The sequence below is a fragment of the Solea senegalensis genome, linkage group LG11 (genome assembly GCF_019176455.1).
Source record: "Solea senegalensis isolate Sse05_10M linkage group LG11, IFAPA_SoseM_1, whole genome shotgun sequence".
NCBI lineage: Eukaryota > Metazoa > Chordata > Actinopteri > Pleuronectiformes > Soleidae > Solea > Solea senegalensis.
The window spans coordinates 9,400,891-9,417,910 of NC_058031.1; the positions used below are offsets into that span (position 1 = coordinate 9,400,891).

General features: G+C 40.5%; 1 protein-coding gene across 1 annotated transcript in view; it reads right to left on the reverse strand.

The window, feature by feature from the left end:
- oprl1 (opiate receptor-like 1) overlaps positions 1–17,020 on the reverse strand; it is a 55,487-nt gene that overhangs the window by 10,546 nt on the left and 27,921 nt on the right. Inside the window, exons 3-5 of the mRNA XM_044039165.1 lie at positions 9,938–10,025; positions 8,354–8,536; positions 7,330–7,420 (exon numbers count right to left, since the gene is read on the reverse strand). Of these exons, the coding sequence (XP_043895100.1) occupies positions 7,330–7,420; positions 8,354–8,536; positions 9,938–10,025 (362 nt within the window). The remainder of the gene's footprint in view (positions 1–7,329; positions 7,421–8,353; positions 8,537–9,937; positions 10,026–17,020) is intronic.

Here is a 17,020-nt window from a genome sequence, read left to right on the forward strand (position 1 = left end):
TTGACCAATGGCTATGCAAGGTGGGCGGGAGGTTTCCTTGGGTGAGGGCTGATGCAGGACTTCTGTCTTCTTTAGACTGACTTCTAATCCAAAGAGATTTGCATCTTCTTCAAAGCAAGATGCTATTCACTGCAGGGAAGTGAATGGTAGGCGAATGGTAGGTCTTGGATCAGTTTTTCCTGTGTCTCCCTGTGACTGCCATCGGTGCGGTATCTGATATAGATGCCGCCGCCGTCGTCATCATCTAGATCTTTTGTGGCCTCTTGGAGCATCATGCTTCAGTAGATGTGAATAGGGTAGGGGCTCGGACACAGCCCTGCTTAACTTCGTTTGTGATTAGGAATTAAGCTGACAAGTCATTCTTACATCTAATCTGGCATTGCTGGTTGTCATGTAACTGAATAACCATGGTGAGGAATTCGGGTTGCTAGTGATAGATCACCATTCAAACTCATACCTACAGGCGAGTTATAATCACCAGGTAATCAAGCCTTTTGTCTGGAGTGAGAAGAAGTTGCAGGACCCGATGAAACCCACACATAAAACACATAAAGTCACATAAACACACAATATCCAGAGCTGGTGAAAACCTACAACCTTGTTGTTGCAACTGTGGCAACCGAGATAAACACCATTTATATAGCCCTATAGTTTTAATAAAGCCTTGCATTAGTTCACGCATGACACGGTATTATGCCCCAGCTGTAACAGCCAGCTGATCTTAGTCAAATGAGTTACATTTTAGATGTGTCCTTACTCAACACTCCAGTTACAATATACACAGACACATCTATTAACATAACTGAAATGGCAAAGATGCACAGAAATATGGGACTGCAAATGAAACACAGAAACAGAATGACAAAACAACGTGAACAAGAAGGACATGTAATCAAAAGTACACAGACTGTTCAGTGTACAAGGACACAATATCCTCCCCATCACAAAATCCTATTACTGGAAAACAAAATAAAACAAGGGGCAAATACAGACAAGAGTGATTTACTACGCTGCATTGGTGGAAGTAATTTATATAATGCACTGAGACAGTCCACTGTAGATAAATCTAAATGCTGGAGACTTTAGCATGTAGAAACTACTGATGTTGCCATATATCTATGCTAAAGATCATATTTCTGATTAAATATAGGATCAAGATTTCTCTGCACAAGTTAAAAAAATAAAAATACTAAAATGACACATATAGGCTCATTATCCTGTGCCTATTTTTGTGTTTATCACCTGTTGAGGCAGGGCAACATACATTGTTATTACAACACTGTATTAGCATTATCATTAACTAACTAATTCAAACGTACATACTGAAGCTTGGAGTATGTGGAATCTAAGGTTTACAATTTTAAAAAAGACTCGCAAAGACATGCATGTGTCATCATAGTGTAGTAGTAACTCATCACTCACTGAAAACATGACACATAATATGAGGAGACAAACATACACATACATCGCATGTTTGTGACCTGATAATAACCTGTTTTGACAATGGAAAAAAGTGTGCTTTGTACATTAACTCGTTTCAAATTGTGGTTTGTAATCAAAACTCAGACAAAGGATAATGGACTGTAATTAAAAGCAAGCGGAAACATATTTCCAGTCTAAGCCTCATGTTGTTGTCAGTGTCTTCATAGAGAAAATGCTGCCAAGAAAGACACAACGACCTTTTTTGTTACAGTCTTTTGGTTGGATTAGTCACAGAAACTATTAGTTGACAGTGGGTGGCTGCTGATTGTGGCATCCTTCCTGCCGCTGTGTCCTTGGGCAAGGCTTTTGACCCCAATTACTAGGAGGGTCATGGTGTGACTTTCCCCCCGGCTGTCAGGCTGTTAAGCTGCACAGTTCCTTCTATGTTTGTTTAGCTGAGAGAGGAAGTGAAGCAGACGCAAGAGGAATAGAAGTGATATGGAGCGACCCAGTATTATCCCTGAATGTCAATGTGTTGCTCACCTAACGATCATGTAAGAAAGCAGATGATGAGCAAACGGCCACAGGATCTTAGGAAGGTGGCAAATGCAAACAAAGAGGAGGAAGTAAAGAGCTGGCTGTGGTAAGTGGACAAGGATGACTGAGAATGAGAAACGAGCGAGAGGAGGAATGGAATGAATAAGAGGAGAATAAAGTATGTGGGAAACAAAGGACACATTTAGAGATGAGAAAGAAGAGTAAATAGCACTTTTCCACTATAAAGTTGTAGCACGGTACGGCATGGCTCTACTCTACACAGTTTGGATTGATTTCCATTGCTACAGGGGTCGTCATAACACGGCTGGTTTATACGCGACACTAACGCACACACTAGTGACGGGCAGAGCAGTTGTTTTCAGTGTACTGAAACATTAGAATCAGTTAATTAAAAAGACTTGGTTCAGTACTTCCTGCATGACCGGAGCGCAGTGCCGTGCCGTTCCGAGCCGTGCTACAATTGTATAGTTGACTGAAACCTGTTACCTGTGTGGGAAGAAATGGTTAGGCTTATAATGACATTAAGTGTAAGGGACAGAAGAGGACAAGAGGCCAAGGTGAATGTGATTTGATGTTCAACATGAATCTGATTAAGGATTAAATGAAAATAAAGAATGGATGAGCAGAAAACTAGGAGGAGGAAAACGCAAACAAACAGGATAAACGGGAAAAACAGACAAATGTATGTAGAGAGAATTCCTGATGCAGCTGTAGCTCTGCAGTAGAGTAGACTAATAAAAATGATTATAGGATTAGGCCATAGCTGCAGGCTGCGACTGGATCAATATCTAACCACTAGGCCTTCTGTTCCCCATTTCCAGCATTTTGCTCAAATTAACTGCAAAACATCCATAACAATAACTGTGCTATGTGTGGGCATGTGTCTGGTTTCTGTGGTGCTTTCCTCTCTGTTTAGCATTTACATGGACATTAAATTCCCGATTGATGTATCTCCCTGTGAACCTTCTGTATGTCCAGTTCTTCACCAGTGACTTTTTATATGCAGTTATTTTAAAAGCAGCATTACTCGTTAATTTGTTTCCAATAAAAGAAAAAAAAAGAAAACAGCAACAAGGAGTATTAACATATATTAGTAGGAAAGCTTTGAGCTATAAATGCCTTTAGGTGCCTTTGAGGATGGATTTAGTAAGAGGTCAAGGACAGATCTTGGAAGAGCAAGACAGGCCATCACAGCTTTTCAAGCCTCCATCAGGCTCAGAGAGTGGAAATCAATTCACAACCTGAGAATAACAGTCTTCAAAAACCAAGAGCAATTCCGAGTCTAAATTTGACAGGCACAGAGTGACGGGCAGAGAAGACTTGAATCACAAGATTTCCTGTTTTCTACACTAGTTGCTGTCATTTGTCTCGCTTGTACAAGAAGGAGTAAATGTCTTCATATCTGTGAAGGCTGGAATTTTCTTCTGCAATGCCTCCAAAGTATTTTATTTTACATCAATACTGCACTCACACATGGGAGGTGGAGACTTCAACAAAAGTGCACTCAATTTGAACGGAACTGTGTCATTTCATTGCAGGTCCATTGTTTTGCTTTTCTCACACTATGTGTAGTAGAAATAGAAGAATTGTCAATGTTCCAGGCCGTAGCACAAGCACCAGAGTCAGAAAAACACACAGAGAAAAAACACAAATGTTAGTACCAGTCAAATGGAGCGCTGGACGTCTGTTCTCCCTGGACAGCATGGTAACAAGGACCGTGGCTGGACAGGGATACTGAACAAAAACCTTCTTGCAGAGAAGTGGCAGTGGTACACTTCTCCACTTCTTTTTTTTTAAACTTTTTTTTTTTAACACTGTGGGGCCTGTCCTAGCCCCACAGCGTCTACTAGTGGCAATAACTGGTAACTGCATATAAACGTAAGAATAATGTTAAGAACCCAAAATCTGACCACCCAATGGTGAAGTGGGATATGACAGGACCCTGACGCGCGAGTATACCAGAGTCCACACGCAATGAGGACTTTTGTCCCCATAAGGAAGACAAGTCCCCATAATGTAAACAGACTTTGGTCCCCACAACATGTGGAATATCAGTTTACACACACACACACACACGCTGGTTTAGCGAGCTTTGAGTGGACACTCTCGACATAATGCATTCCTTACCCTGATCTTAACTATCACAACTAAGTACCTAACCCTAACCCTGACCTACACACAATTCTAACCCTAACCCTAAAACCAGGTCTTAACCCTGAGAAAGCCCCTCCTTAAAATGTCCCCACAGAGGTTAGGTTTTTATGTTTTTTTTGGACCTTGCAAAGATAGAAATTACAGTACACACGCTCATGCACGCACACACACAGACACACACACAAATGGTGTTAGTGTACCCGGCTGGATCCACTCAGCTGCTATAGAGCTATCAGAGAAATGAATGAGACAATTTCAAACAGAGAATGAAACTGATGTTATCCATCTGGGGGTTTCATAAAGTATCAAAGAATCTTAAGAGACTAACATGAACAAAGAGAGACTGCGGTGAAGAGTCAAACCTCCCAAAAGTCACACCAGAGCTGTGTTCCCTTTCCATATAAGGAGTCCACACCTGATTCCAACATTAGTGGTTCAAATCAGTTGACATATCTATAGTACATGCATGTATGTATGCACTTATGACAAAAGATGTATGATGAATTTAACAGTTGAAGCATGAATGACATGAAATACAGTCAAATGTATAGATATTGCATCATGAATATAAATGACTCATGAACACTGAAGACTTTCATTTAATTCCTGTTTCCTCCTTCTTCTTCTTTCTCCTTGTTGTTGTTTAAAATAATGTATAGTTCTCAGTGAGATATATACGTGTTCAGTGGATGTAAATATATAAGTTTTGGCTTCACTGAGACGTTACAAGAACCACAAAGATGACGTACGTCACATTTGGCCTCTGGTGCATGACAGGGAGGAGACGGTTGTGCAATAATGACATGGGAAACAAATGTTTTCTAAAAGAAGAATGATTTCTCCCTCAGTTCTTTCACAGTCTGCATCACTGACAGGTTTCTAATATGCATTTTTTCCAAATGAAGCCTTTATTAACTGCCATCATGAAAATGACACTTGCCTTCTCCTCTCTCTATAAACCTCCCGATAAATGATCTCGTTGCTTTTCTCTTTCATTACACAGAAAATTCAACAGCCTTTTTTTTTCACAATAATGTCTGACAGTGCACAGGGAAAATATGACAAAACATAACGAGAGTCTCAATTACGTACTTGATATTTGAATGAATGTAAAATATGATGATTATAAAACTGTTGATTCCCATACTTGTTTTGTTTTGTTATCAAGTTGAGTCTTCAACAGCTGTTTTTATGGGAGGGTATTGTTGTGAGAAACTGAAAACCTGTTCATGTTACCAAAGGATTTGATTAAAAACATAGTGAAACCATGTGTTTTAATCATATTGTGGAGGCAGAGGCTCGGAGAGAGAGGTTGAGCATCTGATTGACTCACATCCCACTGGGAATGAAAGAGTTCAACTGCACAAATGCAGAGCTCAAGTCAAGCATGATCTAATTACTGAACTTCAGGTGGTGATGTCAAGGTTAGTTATGGTGCCGGTTTTCTCTTGGCACCAGCTGCTGTGCGAGGAGAGCGCAAAACAGCAAAGAGCAGATGAAGCAGTGACAAAGCAGATATGATTTTCAGGTGTGATGTTGGTACAGTTTCGTCACGAACGCCATTGTTAATATTTGTTTTAGTCCTGTGATGCAGTAGATGAGTCGCATACATGCACCACCTATGGTATGCATCAGTGAATTTCTAAACATTACACTGTGTGCTCTGTAATATGCACATGGAGTTTATATTGTATAGATTGTTCTATTTTCTATAATCTTTATAATATATTTTATTTTATATTACAATATTTCCGACCAGAGGTGCAACACTGCAAAATTCCTCATAATAAAGGGACTAATACAGGATTATCTTATCTCATCTTATCTTATCTTATCTTATCTTATCTTATCTTATCTTACCTTACCTTATCTTATCTTATCTTATCTTATCTTACATGAATAGGAAGTCTACTTTGCTCAAGTTGAGTGCGTGTGCTTAATTTCTCCTTTACGCTCCACACTCATTGGAAATGAATGCACTTTTAAAGGATTGTGATTCTGTGTTATTTGTGTAATAATTCTCCGAATCTGAATTACCATAATTATGGCTTTCTGCTGATTAAATTCATTTATGTGGACTTGCAAATAGTCTCCCTCATGAATATTTATGATGTCAATGATGAGTGTTTGTAATTCATATGATGTTGTTTTTTCTTACTGGAGCCGTCATTATTCAGTGAAACAAGAAGGACATTGTGGTGAAGCGCTCAATATATGAAATGCATCCATATAAACTGATAGCTCCTTATAATCACAATATAACAGATAGTCACTCATGTTTGCAGTTATCTCATTGGTTATTAACATAACCTCCACTAATTAGTTTGCATTAGACAAAATAGAAAGTCTATTTTGGTCGATGTTAACATAGACCTGCTGTGTTTGTGATTTTCTGCTTCACGTAGAGTATCGTGCCACTTCAGAGAGGGCTGGTTTTGACACTTTGTGCACTTGTCTAACAGAAAATGAGGAGCATAACAATGTGTGTTGAGCAGCGGAGACAGGTATTGTGGAACTGAAGCTATACAAACTGGGACGGCAGCAGCAGCATTTGTAAACAGGTTTACTCACCTAACACTTTCCAATGTGAGCTCTTGAAAAGAGGCTTTGAAAATAAATATATGTGAAAACTGTGTCATGTGTCGCACGGTTGCAGACTGTTCTACTTATTAATTAGACTTCACATGTCCCAGGTGTAACGCATGTGATGGTACAATGTTCATGGTGATAGCACACATATTCCACAGATCAGATTCTTTGTTAACACAACACAATTATTTTAACCATTTAACACCTACGTTTCTTGCTTATTTTAACCATAAAAAGGCCAGAAAATGCCCTGTGTTGCACAAGGTTCCAGAATAACTTTCAATATCTGGCAGTTATGTACAATTTACTGCATGTTAAAATAGTGTTTTAACAATTTGAAATGAAGAAAAACAAACACTATATTTTGCGTGTTAAATTTTAAATTTGAACAGTATCAAACATATTAAAAATAACGTTTGTTTGAGTCTCTGTCTCTCAACCGTTGGAATCTTTCCGCAAAAGCGCAAACCGTCATGTCATCACGGTAACGTAAACGTGTCGTCTGCGATACGCTCGGTCTTAAAGGGTTATAATAGCAATGTGGGTAAAAATGTGCTGTAAGGCTGTTTGTTTAACATGTGACTGTCACTACATATATTTACTTACTGTTATGCTCCTGTTCTTCCTCTACATTTCCCATGACCATGGCTGGAACACCAAAGGCCGACGCCAACACCCACACACAGATATTCACCACCTGAGAAAAGGATAATGTGATTGTGAATGCATTTCTTTATGTAAGCATAACCTCTGTGCCGACACCTCTGTGTTGGTCTGCTATCTCTCTGAAATAAATGAATGAGTCATGATTTCTTCGTACAATAGTTTGAATCCCTCACAATCGTCCCTTTCCAATTGAGCTGAAGCATTTACATTTACTGTGTAGTATCAGAGTTGAAAAAAGTGCAGTATGAATCCACCCCAAGGTCCTTTCTCTGGAGTGAATAATACTTCACATTTTCACATTGACAGTAGTAGATCTGGGATTCTGTATTCTAATACTATCCTGATTAAGATCATTTCAAGAGGACACTACCACGTACACCAGTGTTTCTCCACCCTGGTCCACTGCCCTGCCATGTTTTAAAGGTGTCCTTGCTCCGACACACCTGATTCAAATACACAGCTCGTTATCAGGCTTCTGCAGAGCTTGACGGTGAGCTGACCATTTGAATCAGGTGTGCTGGAGCAAGGACACATCTAAAACATGGCAGGGCAGTGGATCCCCAAGACCAGGATTGTGAAACACTGACGTAAACAACATGTTCTGATCATTTTAAACCGTGTTGTTATAGTCACATCCACACGTTGTGTCATTACATCAACATGTTGTAGAGATGTGAGTCATAATCAGACTATGCTCTGTAACATAAACAGGAATACGACGGGACTATTCAGACAGCAACCCATGTTAACATAGTCATCTAAATATTATTATGAGAATGTGTTGGGTGTCACTGACTGTCTTTAGCTCTCTAGTTTTATGTTTCCCCACATTACAACAGCCCACACAAATCGCTGCATGGCTACAGTGTGAGCTGAGGTCGCTGTTGACATCGGATCTGATGTCAGCTGTTGTTTGAAGGAGAATGAAAGTGACTATCTCACTTTTGAGAAGGACCCTCTTTACCTTGGCCTTGTGAGGTGTCCTCATGTCCAGCGCCTTGACAGGGTGGCAGACGGCCACATACCTGTCCATACTCATCACTGTCAGGGTGAAGGTGCTGGTGAACATGTTGTAGTAGTCGATTGACACCACCGCCTTGCACAAAGCGTTCCCAAAAGGCCAGAAGCCCAGGAAGACGTCTGTGCCCTGGAAAACAGCCACAATTACTACAACTCAAACACAAAAATACAGCTGGAAACAGAGCAGAGAGGTTACGGCTCCACTGAAATATCACATTGGACGGTTAATTTTAAGTGAAAAAGGAAGTGGTTCAGTGGAGCAAGGAATTGTTAACACCTCACAACCATACAGTGACTGATAAAGTCCATTAAACATTTAATGGCTGGGAGGAGAGACACACCATCAGTTTTTATGGGCTTTTTAACGCAGGGTGCAAAGAATTGATCAGTTTGTGTCATTATGCAAACAACACTATGAGTATGGAATTTTTATATGATTTCTGTACGAGTAATAATGTCTCTTCAAGTAACTGGATTGTATGTTTAAAAAGAAGCTGTGTCCCAAAATGATATATTAATCAACAATAGAAAAGATACTGGTGTTACATGATAAGCTTCAAGGCCATAAATCAGCCAAATGATGGTTATGCTTTCATATAAATCACTGAGAAACCAAATTAGTTTGGTTTAATGTTCGTGTGTCAGATTTAAATCAGTGATGGAGTGCGGAGCCAAGCTATTATCAAGATATATCATACGAATTGAGTTCCAAAAGGAAAGCTAAAGATATTTGTTTTTCTTTGTTTTGTCTTTCTGAGATCGTGTCGTGAATCATCTTGAGTTAGGAAACACGTTATATTCCGTATTTACCTCATTGCATTGGGCAAAGGAAAGAGTGACTGTTACCATGCTCATGAAGGTGAACCTTCTCTTTGTGAAATGATAGTGGACCTGGTCAGACCTGGTATCAACATCTTGAGTGATCAGATCGCAAATGAAAGGCTTTAAGAGCAGTTGTGGACAAACGTGAGATGCATCACGAACTTGAAATATGAAAACCGATGCTGCTTTGGTGGTCTGATACACATGTGGCCACATTCTTTGATCAGCATGGACACAAATGTGTCCTTGGCTGTTTCTTGGCTTTGTTTTCACACCTAATAGTCCGCGAGACTCAGAACGCTTGGGGACTCCTTTGCAACATTCAGCCGGTCCGAGTTTGCTTTCACGCTGCACTTTAGTGAAACAAACCGAACCTTTTGAATAACGTATTCTCATCCTCGCCTGAGGCGGCGCTGCATTAAGAATTACTGAAGGAGAAGACAAGACCCTATGGGCTTGATTAAGAAGGGCTGGTGTGAATGCACCCTAAAGGAGCAGGTCTGGACAGGGTCATAGTGGGGGTTTCTAATCTGTCAGGCTAGGGGTTAGAGGGGTTAACAGTATTTATTAAAAATAAATCTCTTTTATGACGTAAATATGCTTTGGTTGAGGATTGGCAAGGTGTAGTGTTTTTTCTTCCTATCAATCTAAATCAAACAATCAATCAAGATTCTGTTGTATGTCTAAGTGCTTGAGTAAGTCATACCTGGAAAGGTAAAGTAGCCAGGAACAGCGAGTCAGCCAGAGCCAGGTTAAAGATGTAGATGTTCGTTGCCGTCTTCATCTTAGTGTACCTGTGGTGAGCGGAGGCAAAGAGACACACCGACTTAATGAAATGAGAAAACCTCAGACAGGTTCCTGGCCATATCACTTTCGGTCACACACACACACAATTTAACACCTTAATCAAACAGCGGCAGTCCTTTCAGGTTTCAATCCAGTATGCAGTTTGCATCTCAATTAGAGACAGTGGCTGCAGGTGAATCATGCTGTTAGTATGCACACAGCGTTTTCATGAGGTGCCTCTGCTAAAAGCGCAGCTCATAATGAGACTGGGGGGATGCTTTTACCCTGAGCACCTCGCAGCAGCAGGAGCGAGGACATTGTTCACATCAGCGGTGACAGTCGGAATCAAACCCTGAATCCGGGCAAAGCGAATGTAGAGCATGTGGTGTGATTTCCGTTGACGGTCATCCTGATAAGAGTGGGGTACACCCTGCACAGGTCACCAGTCAATCGTAGTTCACGCTCATTCATGGTCAATTGAGAGGGGTCCAGTTAACCTCTGCCTATTTTTGACTGTGGGAGGCAATCAGAGAACGAGAATCAGAGCAACGACAGATAATCAGATTTCTGAAGCTATTTCACCATCAAGCCAGCACCTCCGCGAGAGCATAATGAAAGCATAAATCTACAAATGCGAGAGTGTGAAAGTCCAGTACAATTATTCCTGCTGTGACAAAAAACTGCCAGGGGATGACACTTGTGCAGCAAATTAGCTCCCTTCAAAATCTGTGAAGCGAAACCAATTAGTACAAACACAACAGGGAGTTAGAGCGGAGAAGAACACAACTCAAAGTTAATAAAACTAGAGAGTGAAAAAAGACAATATATAGCACAAGTGCGGTAACATTCACATACTGAATGAATTTGACAAGTCGCGTGTTCTGTTGCTCCGATGCAATCACGGAGTGAAATGATCATTTCCCGCCCCAAATCAATAGAAATGGATTACTTTGTGGCAACTGCTCGATCACCTGAAAACCGGTGACTGCAAACACAACTCTCATGTGCACCGTTAACAGCGTCTCTGGTTAATCTGGCAGTTTTGGTAACAAACAAACAAACAAAGCTAAAAATTAAATCAAGTCTGCTTTGCTTTGCTCGTATCATAGCTGTCCTGGCTCATTTCCTGCTCTTGTATGAGAACAGCCTGCGACACCAAAACAAAACAGAAATCCCATTTTCAGATAAACTGTGTTCTCTGTTGTCGTGCCTCTTGAGAGAGAGAGAGAGAGAGAGATAATAATATAATCCAGCCAAACCAACAGAACCAAACAGGAAACATTCATTTCATAAACAGATAGTTCTCCGTGTGACTGATATGAATCGTATTAATCTGCAGCACTCAGTCAGAATCACATCCATACATCTGCCCGCACTCTAACAAAGACAGGAAAACCACAAACACACAGCCACGGCTTCATCAGCGTAAGGGGCAGCTATCTGCCTCAAACTGTTGGATTGGAAATCAATGTTGTGATATTAAGATTTACCATGTTTCTTTGATTTTCAAATTTCAGCCACATTACCAACACAATGTAAGGACATGTATGGCTACTAGTCCACATGTTATACATTTAAAATTGACACAATATTCCATTACATAGTTTTTCATTCAATTTATCAGTTAATTGATTCATGTGTACTTTTGTTATTGACAGTGCAAACATGAATGTTGTCGTTATTTCACATCATTTGTAACAGCATTCTTAATTGAATGAAAGTATAATATGGTTAACGGCGGAATTCAACATAAAGGCGCGGTAATTATTTGCAAATGATTTAGTCTTTTTGACGTCATTCATGTTCATTTCCTTCACTTCTTTTCATGGAGGGAGCATAAAAGGAGTCTAACTGATGACTCTTTCATCTGCTGCACTGTTCACTTTCAAATATTAATAATCACTTTAAATTATTCACACACTTGCCAGTCTATAGAGCGTCGGCTTGAATGCGCAGTCACACCCTTGCGGAAGTAGGTGTGTGTGTGTGTGTGTATGTGTCTACTGACAACTGATGCTGATAAACCAACTACACAGTACAACATTTAAGTATTGATTTAGAATATTTACAGTGGGATTTTATTAATTCATCAAAAGACCAAAACTCAGCTTCTGAAATATTATAATAAAGATCCCCTGTCTGTTTCACTGCTACTAACTGATTTACAATTCAGCTCATGCTGGAATAGCACATTTCTTTTTGACGCTTATGTCTGAGTTTATTAAGATGATAATGACAACCTTTTTCTCCATCAACAGGCCCACGTTCCATTTGAATTGAAGATCATCAAGTTGACATTCTCACCTTCCTTTTGTGCGCATGTTTTTATTTATTCATTTATTACCAGCTGCTTTATCCTCTGCAGCGCTGCAGGTGAGCCGGAGACAATACCCAGCGGACACAAGGTGAAAGGTGGGGTGGACAGGTCACCCGTCCATCACAGGGCCAACATACAGAAATGAGCAACCATTCACTCTGAATGGTCGATTTAGATCAGGGGTGTCAAACTCATTTTTGTTCAGGGGCCACATACAGCACAATTTTATCTCAAGTGGGCCGGACCGGTAAAAATAGTAAAATAATAGCATAATAACCTATGAACAACAAGAACTCCTTGCTTTTTTTCTCCTTTGTTTTACATTTAATGAAGGATATTTTTACAAAACAAACAGCACAAACATTTAGTCACAGGTATCTGGAAGAGATTTAGATTGTAATCGTAGTGTGAAATTTTAACAAATTCATCCTGTGGGCCGGATTGGACCCTCTGGTGGGCCGGTTCTGGCCCCCGGGCCGTACATTTGACACCCCTGATTTAGATGATCCGATGAACATAATCCCCATGTTGGAGAAAGCCACAGTATCCGCTGGATTATTGTAATTGTCAGTATGTTGGTTTAGACCGGTCATCTGTCCAGCGAGCTGGTCCAGAACGCTGCAGCTTGCCTTTTAACAGGAACAAAAAGAGAGACCACATCACGCCTGTGTTGCACTGGCTTCCTATTTGTTTTAGCGTTGATTTTAAAATTGTATTATATTTAAATGTCAGGCATGGACTGCATTTCAGATTCTGTCGAGCAGCCTGCCAGGATTGACACACACAGTATAGTTCTACTAATCCTTGAGACGGCGCATTGGGTCAAGATGCCCAGCGCTCCCTATCTCTCTCTGATCTGAACAACAGGCCTTCTGTGTGACACCAAGTGTGAGATTATGACTTACAGTTGGCCGAGGATTGGAAAGAGAATGTGCAAACTCCACAGAGAAAGGTCCTTGGGTGAAACACTTACACCAGCGTTTCTCAACCCCCGGTCCTAGGGACCCACGCGGCATGTTTTAGAAGTTTCCTTGCTCCAACACACCTGATTCAAATACACAGGTCGTGTGTGACATGACGAGCTGACCAAGGAAACTTCTAAAACATGGCACGGCAGTGGGTCCCCAGGACCAGGATTGAGAGACAATGACTTACACCTACAGGTGGTACAGGTGAGAAGGTGTAGATATTTGCTAGTCCACAGACGTCCGTCTCAAATATTGCACCCGAGTAAGGACAGGTTTATCTTAGCTTCAACTGCAAGTCTGACCACTTCTTCTGTCTTTCAGCTTGTATTATCATTCTGCAAGATTCCCAAGGAAAGCTGAGCTGAACACAAGAGGCACAAGACAGGAACTGCAGATTTGAACCCAAACGCAAAACAGAATGTATGAATACAGTATGTTCCTCGTGTGCAAATGGTCCGAGAAACAAAATGAAAGAAATGTTCTGCAAACAACACGAATACATTTTGAGAGAGTCAGTCTATTGATGCTATTTACATGAAGGGACAAACAACCAATGATTTTAAACTATTCACATACATAACATTATTATTTGGATGACTTGAGTAACTACAGCACGATGAATTCTGCAGTAGACATTTTATATTAAAGTATAAAAAAAAGAAAACGGGGAACAGTTTGCATTCTGTTTTCCACGAAAAATGATTAATGACTAATCATGCATGAAACTTTTCTCTGCGTGACATATTGTGCTAAATAAGTCTTTCATCCATCAGTGTGTCCATGACTGAGACAAAATCTGTCCTCGCCACACCAAACACTTCCAGGGCCAGAGAATTGTTTTGTGCCATTTGTCTGCAGGGCTCTGATGAGTTCTGGGACCCCTGTGCTGCAAAGGACGCTGCTATCTAAAACCAAGACCTTCACCACTTTGTTATATAGATTCTGAGTAGAACTTATTTTACACTGACTTTTGTTTATCACAAATAACACTGCTTCACAAAAGCAGAACATTACAAGCAGATCTGAGCACAATGAATGAAACAACAGTGAATAAATCTTTCATCTTCATTGGGAGGCAGCTGTAGATGAGTAATACGGTTTATTTAATTAGTTATCATTGAATTATTTGCACATATGATTCATACTGAGTACGCTGTTCCTTTACTCCCAGACAAGTGAGTAGGTGGGATTTTTAATAACTTATTTTCTAAAGATTACCATTGTGTGTCATGTTCATGATTAGAAGCACATTTTCAGAATATTTCAACAATTTGATCATTATTAAATAAAGTGGTCGTGACTGAAGTTTAGGGAATAACTTCCACATGAATGACACACACATTTATATTAGGAAAGACAATAGAAACCCAGTCTGAAATACAACATTTGATATACAGTACATGCGTATACTACATTAGACAAACGTCATTCTGCTGATAGGGATATCAGACCAGATCAGATGAGTCTTCTATGGCTGTTTGTGGTCAGCAAATACGACATCTTTTCATTTCCACTGGATCACATGTCAATTTTAAGAGGATCGAGAAGACAGAGAGAATAACTCCTGCAACAACTGATCTGATCCCAGCATAGAGTCAGGGTGGGATTACATGAAGAGTTGGAAGAACATTGGCAACTTTTCGTGAGAAATGCACAAGTTTTAAATGCATTTGGGCAGCTCCGTCACAACATTAAAACTTTAAAACATTATACCTATATAAACAAATGTTTCCATTTTAAAAAAAAAGAAATAAACATCCCTTCACCTCCTCCTCTCTCTACATTTCTGGGCTGTTTAGGACGTGTCTGATACAGCAAAGCATCATTAGAGAGCACAATCTTCAGTATAAATATCATTTTTCACAATAAACCCTTTGCTTTTTCTTTTGTGTCTTTGTGTTGCATTCACTCCCCACCCCTGTGCACTAATGACATGCTTTCATAAAGACTTATTTATCTGTATCCTGCCATAGTATAAGACCTTTCAAAGCGCTGTCTGACTTCAGAGGAAAGAGCCCTTGAAGGAAAGCCCATCACGATGGCAATCACACAATCCAATTCATGGCTGCCAGCTGCTGCAGAGGTACCACCATAGTGTTATTATCTCAGACCTCCATCAGCCCTATTTTTTCAAATTCTTTAAGCATCCCTCAAAGCACTCCAGTGACGTACTATTATCTCTGCCTAGCTGAAAGGGGATTCAAGTGAACAGTGAGATGGATTATGGGAACACGAATGGTGATGTCAAACAGTAAATTCAGAGTGTTGGCATGTATTATCAGGATTTCAATACTCCTTTTGTAGTGCATTAGACATACTGTCTACAGTGAGTGTGCTCCACATATAGGTATAATAACAAATACATTTCAATGTGTATTTGGGTGTGACACTTGATGACCATCTCTCCCTCACTGCCAACATTGCTGCAACAGCTAGATTTTGCAGATACATGTTGCACAACATCCGAAGGATACGGCCTCTTCTAACCCAGAAGGGGGCACAGGTTCTGGTCCAGGCTCTTGTCATCTCACCCTTGGATTCCTGCAACTCCCTCCTGGCTGGTCTCCCTGCGTGTGCCATACAGCCACTGCAACTCATCCAGAATGCAGCAGCTCAACTGGTCTTCAACTTACTAAAATTCTCCCACACTACACCGCTCCTCCGCTCCCTTCACTGGCTTCCTGTAGCTGCTAGCATCCGCTTCAAGACTCTAGTGCTTGCGTTCCACGCTACAAACGGATCCGGTCCAGCCTACATCCAGGACATGATCAAAACCTACACCCCAGCCCGCCCACGCCGCTCTGCATCGGCAAACCGGCTCGCTGCCCCCTCACTGAGAGGATCGCAGAGGCACTCGCAGAACTCGAGACTGTTCACTGTCCTCGCTCCCAAATGGTGGAACGATCTCTCCATCGACATCCGGACAGCTGAAAGCCTCCACATCTTCCGCCGCCGACTAAAAACACATTTCTTCCGACTCTACCTCGACTAAGACGACAAACTTGTACTAGCACTTCATAGTTTGATCTACTTGAAGCTCTTACGTACTTCTAGCTCTTATTTGTACCCAAATGTTTAAATGCACTTTTGTAAGTCGCTTTGGATAAAAGCGTCTGCTAAATGACATGTAATGTAATGTAATGTAAAAATTGTTCTAGCACATCCCATACCATAGCAATAGCTTCATAAACTATAGACTATTTAGAGCTGCAACAAACATACTGTTACTCCCTACATGTGAAGAGGACGACATTCTGCAGTTGATCTTGAGGTTTCATATTTGTGAGGTGGAAAAAGGGAGATGATATTCGGCCGTCAATCGATATATATCGGTTGGTTTGGGAAAGATACGAAAAACTCTGTGGTTTCACCAGAAATAACTGGAGAAACACTTTTCTTTGTCCATGAAGATTCCTACATATGTCCCTAGAGTAGTCTGATAGGTTCGATAGCCGTGTTTGTTCTTCTGTATTCTGTTAAAGGCACTTTGAGATGTCTGTGGGTCGTATGTGACATGTTTTTTGTCGTATTTCAAAGACAAACAAATGCTAATGCTATGCACTTTTTGGATTTTACGCACTTTATGCACCTGAGATGACGAACACGTTTATTTTTTATTTTAAAAAGTTGCAGCTAATAGTGTTTTTTTTTGTTTTTTTACGCACTTCGAGTTGTGGGAAGGACAGGTACGACCACAATAATTTTACTGCTAGTTATT